At 50.2% G+C, this 10,603-nt stretch overlaps 1 protein-coding gene across 1 annotated transcript; it reads right to left on the bottom strand.

Moving 5' to 3' along the window:
* Positions 1-485: 485 nt before the first annotated feature.
* Positions 486-2,597, bottom strand: LOC119348774 (glucan endo-1,3-beta-glucosidase 13-like). Its single transcript, XM_037616766.1, has 3 exons — positions 2,534-2,597; positions 812-2,419; positions 486-720 (listed from the first exon to the last, which is right to left on the bottom strand). The coding sequence occupies exons 1-3, from the start codon at positions 2,595-2,597 to the stop codon at positions 680-682; spliced, it is 1,713 nt and encodes a 570-aa protein (XP_037472663.1). The 3' UTR covers positions 486-679.
* Positions 2,598-10,603: the final 8,006 nt, after the last annotated feature.

The following is a 10,603-nucleotide window of genomic DNA, read 5'->3' as shown; positions in this document are numbered from 1 at the left end:
CCTCTGTCTCCAGTGTCAGTAAGCCATGTACGAGAATTGGATCGAAGGAAAAAAACAAACAAACAAATAAGAGAATGACGTGGTGGGCTAGTCCAGCGCTGACCTTTTGCGGATGTCGTCGTATTAGATGTGAGGTATTATAGAGAGATCAAACCATGCAGTAATTGTACATGAAATTATAGAGATCGAATGCTTTTATTGCTTGTAATTTTGTCCATGAGTTTAGGAGCTCGGATTTTAAGGCTCACAATCTCGCTAGGCATGCACTTTCGCTCGGGTTAAGCCGCCGTGTCTGGTTAGGCCTCCCCGGAGATTTGAATTTTATACCTGTAAATGTTAAGACAATGTAAATAAAGCCTGGCGAGAAAGTCTTAAAAAAAGATATGAGATATTAACTTACATCTAAATATGACATAATCAGACCCTTTATTAAAATGGAGCAAGCCAAAGCCATGACAGTTTACAGCGTTGAGGCCATGCCAGAGTAGCTAAGCCAGAAATTTCTAAAAAAAACCCTGAAACTGGCCACGCAGGGCTAAGGGAACAAAAAGGCAACGTTCTCAAAGGATCAAGCCAAACTAACATTTGAAAACTAGACTTTGTTGACAGCAGAGGATAATCCGCAGGATTATTGCTTAATCTCGTAGTAGATAGCAAAGCTTGGCCTTGGCTAGTTTCTTCACCTCATGGCCGTTGACGGCAGCACGCAGTTGCCGATCTCTGTAAAGAGTGGAACAAATCACCATTAACAAACCAAAACGTTCATTTCCTTTTCTTGAAACAAGAATCACAAATTCAGAAGCCAACTTACTTGGTGCCTGCTGGACAATAATACCGGCGCCGGCGAAGTCGCACGTTCCGGTGGCCCTGCCACGCAGCTGGTAATAGCTGTTGAACGCGAAGGACGCATGCGCGACCTTGGTGTCGGGGTCGAAGCACCGTGCTCCGGGCTGAATGTCTGTGCAGTTCGCGGCACCGGGGCCGCAGGCGTAGTCTAGGGCCGCCTGCAGCCGCGTGTCGCCCACCGCCGCGTTCACCACGCACCAGCTCGGGCTCGGGTCGCACGCACCTGATGGTGCCTGGTTGACAATGGTGCCGGCGCCGCTGAAGTCGCATGCACTTTTAACCCGGCCGTTCTTCTGGTAATAGTCGTTGAAGGCGTAGGACGCGTGCGCGAGCTTGGTGTCGGGCTCGAAGCAGGGCTGGCCTGGCTGGATGGCACTGCAGTCCGCCCTGTTGCCATCCCTGTTGTCGCACGCAAAGTCCAGCGCCGCCTGCAATGCCGCATCCCCAACCGCCGCGTTCGCCACGCAATAGCTTGGCTGTAAGGGCCCGCCGCTGGTGCCGCCATGAACGAAGTCGATCGGGTTCGGGTACACCGGTTGCTGGTTCGGGTAGAACAGCCCGAAGTCCTGGTCATCTTCGGGCTTGTTGTTCTCGTTGAAGAGGGCGAAGATGTACACGTTGAGATCGGCGTTGGGACGGTGCGGGGTGCCGCGGACGGCGCTGGCGGTGAGCGGGCGGTGTCCATTTGCGGCCGCGGTGCCAGAGTTACCCTGCAGCACTTGGTGTGTGAGACCAGCCATGAAATCTTGGGCGTTTTGTGGGGTTCCTACTCCACCGTGGCCTTTGTTTGGGTGTCCTTCCTCCCCATGGTGTACCTCTGGGGTTCCGCCTCCTGCCGTGAGCTTCCTCATCCCCCCAACGTGCATGCTGGAGGACGGAAGCTTCTCCATCGCATAGTAGACTGCGTCCAGCTGGGCGTCAAAGAGGCTGAAGTACGTTTGTCCGCTACCAGTGTCAAGCACGCCATTATTGGGGCGGAACAAGAGGTAGTCAATGGACATGCCTGGGGTAGCCAGGTACGCGAGGTACGGATAGAAGTTCACCATGAGGTACGACCCGGTCTGTTGCAAGAAGTCGACCATGGGGCTCATCACCGACAGCGCGATGTCGTCCCGGAACGTGCCCGCGGACGGCGGGAACGACGGATTGAGCGCGTCGAACGCGATGGGCGTTGTCACCTTGACGGCGTCCGCCATGCCCAGTTTAGCCAACGCCGCCTGCACGTTCTTCATGGCCGGGACGAGCTGAGAGTTTAGTTGGCTAGCCTCTTTGAACACCTCGTTCCCGACCGTCACGCCATTGATGAGCGTGGCCGGGTAGTAGGCCTTCACGTTGCTCTGCACCCACTGGAGCGCGAAATTGTTTTGGTCGGCCGCCGCGAGCGGCAGCTCCTCGTTGGTCAGCTCCACCGTCACCTTGATGTTGGTGTTGGCCAGCGAGCGCAGCACCGTCGGGTCGGTGTCGTAGATCCTCACCATGGTGATGCCGTTTTTCTTGAGCAGTTGCACCACGGACGCCGGGTCCGGCAGGTCAGTGGCCACCCTCCCGTAGCACACTCCCACCTCGCCACCCTCTGATGCATGCAGTAGCAACAAACGTCAATCACTATCACGATTCACGAAACTACACCTGCGCCATATATATAGACACACACACATATCTCCGAATGAAACGTCTCCGTGATCACCTGAAGGAGTGAAGAAGAGGATCGGCAATGCAGCGCCGAGAAGGATGAGGAGGAGACGGCTCATCAGCGCCGAAGAAACAAAGTCAGCACGGATTCCTCACCTATCAGGCCAAGGGCAAATCCTATTTGACGCCCGCAGGCGTCAAAAGGACGAGCCTTCGCTGAAGCAAGTCTCCACTTGGGCCGGCCCATGTACAGATTTGTTCGCTGTTGTTTTTTCATTGTTTCTTGTGGGGTTTTTTTCGTTTTTCTTCTATGGTTTTTTGCTTCCAGTTTTTTTCACTGTTTTGTCCGTTTTTCAGTTGTTTTGTTCCGGGTTTTTTATTTTTCTGTTTTGGCTCCTTTTTTGTTTCATTTTCTTTCTTTTACGTTTATTTTTTTGTTTTCTATTTCTGTTCCTCTCATTATTGCGTATTATATAAAAATCCCACCCGTGTGTTACAAAAATCTTCAATGTATTAAGAAAATGTTCAGCGTATATTATGAAATAGTTCACGTTGCAAGATAAAAATGTCCATCATGTATTAAAAAAATGTTAATTGTATATTATTAGATTGTTCAACGTATATTAAAGAAATGTTCATTGTGTATTTAAATTTTTTTTCGTCATATATTAAGAAATTGTTCAACATATACTATAATATGTCCATTTTAGTATTTTAAATTTGTTCAGCATTTCTTTTACAAAAACCACTGTATTTTAAAATTTGTTCAACGTATATTATAAAAGTGTTGAACGTTTAAAAAAAGGATTTGCCACTCTACTTTCTACTTTAAGCTGGGCGCTTTATTTAGAATGTTCGAGGTAGCTAACTCGGCTGGCTAGCCTCACTGAAATCCGGCATGAGGTTGGAGGTTCGTTCCCACGGATGCGGTTCTTCTTTTTTTGAAATTTTGCTTACGGCGTGATGATTGGGCCGGCCCGTGTGCACGTAGCTTCAGCGAAGTCGCAACGATCGGACACACACAGGCGGCCTATAGGAGCTCTCCAGGCCAAGTCGTTCCATGCTCGGGGAAAATATCTAGTGCTCCCAAACTTGGGTGCTCCCGGTGCTCCAAATGTCCGAAAAACATTTTAAAATGTTCAAAAAATTCTGAAAAAAATGCGGCAGATCGACGGAACATCGATGTCTCTGGTCACAAAATTTTAAATCAAAATTCGAAACATTGCTCGAGATACAAAAATGACTAATTTTTGTACATAACATAAGTTGGGCTTTAGTTTTGGCCCATTATCACATTGATGTCAAATTTGTCATTTTTGTATCTCGAGCAATGTTTCGAATTTTGATTTGAAATTTTGTGACAAGAGACATCGATGTTCCGTCGATGCGCTGCATTTTTTCAGAATTTTTTCAGCATTTTAGAAAATGATTTTCGCATCGGAGCACCGGGAGCACCCTAGGCCTGGGAGCACTAGATACTTTCCCCCATGCTCGAGCTGACATCAAAATCCCGAGTGGATAGAACTCTACGTTTCACGAGTCTCCTAAAAAAATGTATTTTTTTTTAAATGAAGGAGGATCCCGGTCTTTGCATCTAAACGATGCATGCAGCCACTTCATTTATTATTCACACAAAACCTTATAAAGTCATACAACAGTAAGACTAAAGCCACGTCTAGACAACATCTGCCGCTACTCTTATCCAGTTGATGTATGGATGCTGATAGTCTGGGTCTAATACCAAACAGACCCCGCAGCCAAACCTAACATCTAAGACCTGATGTCCTAACCAGGACGCCTGCCGGATATGGGGCACCCACCAGTCCGGCGCACTCCTCAACCAGGACGCCGCAGCCACCTGCCACCAATCCATCTTCAGAAATGTACTGCTGCATCTACCTTGCTCAGTCTAACTGCCGTCGATGCCACCACGACGCCAGACAACACCACCATCCCGCGCTCGTCCATCATCACACGCCCACCGGCGAGATACCGCTGCTCCATGCCGCCGAGACCCGCCGTCGTCGACGCGAGAGAAGGCACGCCACACCACCTCACGCCTCTTCCATCCGGTGCCACTCCACAAACGATGCCCCCAATAGGGAACACGGCACCATAACGCCGCCATCATCCGATCCGGAGATTTTAGGATTTCTCCCGGAGTGGCACGAGCAGGTTGATGATAGTTGCTTGATGATGCCTTCATCAAGGTAACGACGTAGACGCCGCCATCGCCCGCCATGACCGGAGTCGGCTTGGTTTTCACCGACTACTATGTCTCCTCAACTCGCTGCCAGTGCTAATAGTGGGATCCAAGATCCGTCACTACTAGCTTGGCCAACCGCCTTCGGTGGAGAAGGCAGCCACCACCACCATGCCCTGGCAAAGAGACCCGGACGTCCTCGTGTCGCGAAGATTACCCAGGGGGATCACCTGGCCAAGTCGTTCCATGCTCGAGCTGACACCAAAAGCCCGCAAATGGAACGCAGATTGATCAAGATCAATCAAGATGATGGCGTGGAGTGAAGATCGATCGATCAAGATGTTGCCTAGACAGTGGCTTTAGTCTTACTGTTGTATGACTTTGTAAGGTCTTTTGTGAATAATGAATAAAGTGGCTGCATGTATTGTACAGATGCAGAGGCCGGGGGTCCTCCTCCATTAAAAAAACAATACATTTTTCTAGGAAACTCGTGAAACGTAGGGTTCTGCTGGGTATGGGGCACCCACCAGTCCGGCGCACTCCTCAACCAAGACGCCGCAGCCACCTGCCACCAATCCATCTTCAGAAATGTACTGCTGCATCTACCTTGCTCAGTCCAACTGCCGTCGACGCCACCACGACGCCAGACAACACCACCATGCTGCGCTCGTCCATCATCACACGCCCACCGGCGAGATACCGCTGCTCCATGCCGCCGAGACCCGCCGTCGTCGACGCGAGAGAAGGCACGCCACACCACCTCACGCCTCTTCCATCCGGCGCCACTCCACAAACGATGCCCCCAATAGGGAACACGGCACCACAACGCCGCCATCATCCGATCCGGAGATTTTAGGATTTCTCCCGGAGTGGCACGAGCAGGTTGACGATAGTTGCTTGATGATGCCTTCATCAAGGTAACAACGTAGACGCCGCCATCGCCCGCCATGACCGGAGTTGGCTTGGTTTTCACCGGATACTATGTCTCCTCAACTCGCCGCCAGTGCTAATAGTGGGATCCAAGATCCGTCACTACCAGCTTGGGCAACCGCCTTCGATGGAGAAGGCAGCCACCACCACCATGCCCGGGCCAAGAGACCCGGACGTCCTCGTGTCGCGAAGATTACCCAGGGGGATCACCAGGCCAAGTCGTTCCATGCTCGAGCTGACACCAAAAGCCCGAGTGGGTAGAACCCTACGTTTCACGAGTTTCCTAAAAAAATGTATTGTTTTTTTAATGGAGGAGGACCCCCGGCCTCTGCATCTGTACAATGCATGCAGCCACTTCATTCATTATTCATAAAAGACCTTAGAAAGTCATACAACAGTAAGACTAAACCCACCGTCTAGGCAACATCTGCCGCTATTCCTATCCAGTTGATGTACGGATGCTGATAGTCTGGGCCTAATACCAAACCGACCTCGCAACCAAACCTAACATCTAAGACCTGATGTCCCAACCAGGACGCTTGCCGGGTATGGGGCACCCACCAGTACGGGGCACTCCTCAACCAGGACGCCAGCCGGGTATGAGGCCGCTGCAACCACCTGCCACCAATCCATCTTCAGTGATGTACTGCTGCATCTACCTTGCTCAGTCCAGCTGCCGTCAACGCCACCACGACGCCAGACAACGCCACCATCCTGCGCTCGTCCATCATCACACGCCAACCGACGAGATCCCGCTGCTCCATGTCGCCGAGACCCGCCGTCGTCGACGCGGGAGAAGGCACGCCACAACACGTCACGCCTCTTCCATCCGGCACCGCTCCACAAACGATGCCTCCAATAGGGAACATGGCACCGCAACGCCGCCATCATCCGATCCGGAGGTCTTAGGATTTCTCCCAGAACGGCAAGAGCAGGTTGACGATAGTTGCTTGACGATGCCTTCATCAAGGTAACGACGTAGACGCCGCCATCTCCCGCCATTGCCGGAGTTGGCTCAGTTTTCACCGGCTACTATGTCTCCCCAACTCGCCGCCGATGCTAATAGTGGGATCCATGATCTGTCACTACCAGCTTGGCCAACCGCCTTCGGTGGAGAAGGCAGCCACCACCACCATGCCCAGGCCAAGAGACCCGGGCATCCTCGTGCCGCGAAGATTACCCAGGGGGGGTCTCCAGGCAAGTCGTTCCGTGCTCGAGCTGACACCAAAAGCTCGAGTGGGTAGAACCCTACGTTTCACGAGTTTCCTAAAAAATGTATTGTTTTTTTAAATGGAGGAGGACCCCCGGCCTCTGCATATGGACGATCCATGCAGCCACTTTATTCATTATTCACACAAGATCTTACAAAGTCATACAACTGTAAGACTAAAGCTACCGTCTAGGCAACATCTGCCCGTACTCCTATCCAGTTGATGTACGGATGCTAATAGTCCGGGCCTAATACCAAACCGACCTCGCAGCCAAACCTAACATCTAAGACCTGATGTCCCAACCAAGACGCCTGCCGGGTATGGGGCACCCACCAGTCCGGCGCACTCCTCAACCAGGACGCCAGCCGGGTATGAGGCCGCCGCAGCCACCTGCCACCAATCCATCTTCAATGATGTACTGCTGCATCTACCTTGCCCAGTCTAGCTGCCGTCGACGCCACCACGACGCCAGACAACGCCACCATCCTACGCTCGTCCATCATCCCACGCCCACTGGTGAGATTCTGTTGCTCCATGCCGCCGAGACCCACCGTCTTCGACGAGAGAGAAAGCACGCCACACCACCTCACGCCTCTTCCATCCGGCGCCACTCCACAAACGATACCCCCAATAGGGAACACGGCACCGCAACACCGCCATCATCCGATCCGAAGATCTTAGGATTTCTCCCGGAGCGGCACGAGTAGGTTGACGATAGTTTCTTGACGATGCCTTCATCAAGGTAACGACGTAGACGCCGCCATCGCCCGCCTTGACCGGAATCGGCTCGGTTTTCACTGGCTACTATGTCTCCCCAACTCGTCGCCGGTGCTAATAGTGGGATCCAAGATCCGTCACTACCAGTCTGGCCAACCACCTTCGGTGAGAAGGCAGCCACCACCACCATGCCCGGTCCAAGAGACCCGGGCGTCCTCGTGCTGCTAAGATTACCCAGGTGGGATCTCCTCTTGCCGGTTTCGAGACGAGGCGCAGCCGCAGTGGATCTCGATTAAAACCCCTCGGGCCCAGATCAGATCTCATCACGGGCAAAATCTCATCCGCCAAACGGCCGCCGGAGATCTCCTGGCCACCGCCAACCCACTGCGCACTGCCGTTGGAGGAAAAGGGAGATGGACGTCGCTACCCCCACGCGTTACCACCAGCCGAGGATGTTGGGGAACGTAGTAATTTCAAAATTTCCTACGCACACGCAAGATCATGGTGATGCATAGCAACGAGAGGGGAGAGTGTTGTCCACGTACCCTCCGAAAGCGGAAGCGTTAGCACAACACGGTTGATGTAGTCGTACGTCTTCACAATCCGACCGATCAAGTACCAAACGCACGGCACCTCCGAGTTCTGCACACGTTCAACTCGATGACGTCCCTTGAACTCCGATCCAGCCGAGTGTTGAGGGAGAGTTTCGTCAGCACGACGGCGTGGTGACGATGATGATGTTCTACCGACGCAGGGATCGCCTAAGCACCGCTACGATATGATCGAGGTGGATTATGGTGGAGGGGGGCACCGCACACGACTAAGAGATCAAGAGATCAATTGTTGTGTCTATGGGGTGCCCCCTGGCCACGTATATAAAGGAGTGGAGGAGGGGAGGGGCAGGCCCTCTCTATGGCGCGCCCTAGGGGAGTCCTACTCCCACCGGGAGTAGGATTCCCCCTTTCCTAGTAGAACTAGGATCCCTTCCAACTAGTAGCAGTAGGAGAGAAGGAAAGGGAAGGGAAAAGGAGAAGAAAGGAAGGGGACGCCCCCCCCCCCTCCCTAGTCCAATTCGGACCAGCCCATGGGGAGGGGTGCGGCCACCCTTTGAGGCCTTTCTCTCCTTTCCCGTATGGCCCATTAAGGCCCAATACGAATTCCCGTAACTCCCCGGTACTCCCGAGAATACCCGAATACCTCGGAACCTTTTCGATGTCCAAATATAGTCGTCCAATATATCGATCTTTACGTCTCGACCATTTCAAGATTCCTCGTCATGTCCCCGATCTCATCTGGGACTCCGAACTCCTTCGGTATATCAAAACACATAAACTCATAATATAACCGTCATCGAACTTTAAGCGTGCGGACCCAACGGGTTCGAGAACTATGTAGACATGACCGAGACACGTCTCCGGTCAATAACCAATAGCGGAACCTGGATGCTCATGTTGGCTCCCACATATTCTACGAAGATCTTTATCGGTCAGACTGCATAACTACATACGTTGTTCCCTTTGTCATCGGTATGTTACTTGCCCGAGATTCGATCGTCGGTATCTCAATACCTAGTTCAATCTCGTTACCGGCAAGTCTCTTTACTCGTTCTGTAATACATCATCCCGCAACTAACTCATTAGTTGCAATGCTTGCAAGGCTTAAGTGATGTGCATTATCGAGAGGGCCCAGAGATACCTCTCCGACAATTGGAGTGACAAATCCTAATCTCGAAATACGCCAACCCAACAAGTACCTTTGGAGACATCTGTAGAGCACCTTTATAATTACCCAGTTACGTTGTGATGTTTGGTAGCACACAAAGTGTTCCTCCGGTAAACGGGAGTTGCATAATCTCATAGTCATAGGAACATGTATAAGTCATGAAGAAAGCGATAGCAACATACTAAACGATCGAGTTCTAAGCTAACGGAATGGGTCAAGTCAATCACATCATTCTCCTAATGATGTGACCCCGTTAATCAAATGACAACTCATGTCTATGGTTAGGAAACATAACCATCTTTGATTAACGAGCTAGTCAAGTAGAGGCATACTAGTGACACTCTGTTTGTCTATGTATTCACACATTTGTTATGTTTCCGGTTAATACAATTCTAGCATGAATAATAAACATTTATAAGGAAATAAATAATAACTTTATTATTGCCTCTAGGGCATATTTCCTTCAGAGGACTGCGCCGCCGCCGCCTCACCACAGGGGCTTCGTCCCGCGGCGTCATCAGCGACGACGACGGTAGTGGGAGGTGATGGAGGCGGAGGTCTGAGGGCGGTGTGGACGGGGACTCCCCGGGGTGGCGCGGCGCCGCCCCCTCAGGGAAGAGAGTCGCGAGGGGGACGAGATATGAATGATTATTCTCTGTATGTTCGTGGAAGCTATATCTCGCTTACTGCAACAGTCGTGACCAGCCAGCCCATTCAAGCGGTTTTAGGAACCTTACACATGAGCGCGGGGCTGGTTTTAGGAACCTTTTGTCTAGTTTGCCTACCTTTAAAAGAAGTATAGTTTGCCGTCTAGTTTTCTTATATATCTTTCTCCATGCTTTTAATACAATTCTCAGTTTTCTTTAGGATTTGTATTTCCTGTGTTTCTATTCATTTTAAGTTCTACTTTTTCCCTTCTCTTTTTTCACTTCTTCCTTTTACTTTTGATTATTTATTTACTTTGTTTCATTTTTTTCCAACTTTCAAGTACATGTCAACTTTTTGAAATACACGTTCAACATTTTGCATGTATAGATTGAACATTCCAATACACATTGAATATGTTTTAAATCAATGTTGAACATTTATCTGAATATATATTGAACATTTATAAAATGCACATTCAACATTTCTTCATTATGCCATGAACATAATTAATACACATTGGACATTTAAAAAATCATTAAAATTTTTCAAAAATAAACAAAATATTTCACAAGTGTTTATTAAAAATTAAGAAAATATTTTTTATAATTTTATGTTCATGTGATTTGCAAAAATGTCTGCCAAGTAGTTAAACTTAATGAACGTTTTTTAGTGTTATGAAAATATTTTCAAACAC

The sequence above is a fragment of the Triticum dicoccoides genome, chromosome 1A, assembly GCF_002162155.2.
Source record: "Triticum dicoccoides isolate Atlit2015 ecotype Zavitan chromosome 1A, WEW_v2.0, whole genome shotgun sequence".
In the NCBI taxonomy this organism is placed as follows: Eukaryota; Viridiplantae; Streptophyta; class Magnoliopsida; order Poales; family Poaceae; genus Triticum; species Triticum dicoccoides.
Note: the sequence above shows the minus strand (reverse complement) of the source record. Positions and strands in the feature narration are given on the sequence as shown.

Bases quoted from the DNA above. Each gene is read 5' to 3' on its own strand.
- LOC119348774 (XM_037616766.1), bottom strand. From the start codon at position 2,597: ATGAGCCGTCTCCTCCTCATCCTTCTCGGCGCTGCATTGCCGATCCTC. The intron at 2,420-2,533 runs GTGATCACGGAG...TGCATGCATCAG, and splicing joins CCTCTTCTTCACTCCTTCAG to AGGGTGGCGAGGTGGGAGTG. The intron at 721-811 runs GTAAGTTGGCTT...CACTCTTTACAG, and splicing joins TATTGTCCAGCAGGCACCAA to AGATCGGCAACTGCGTGCTG.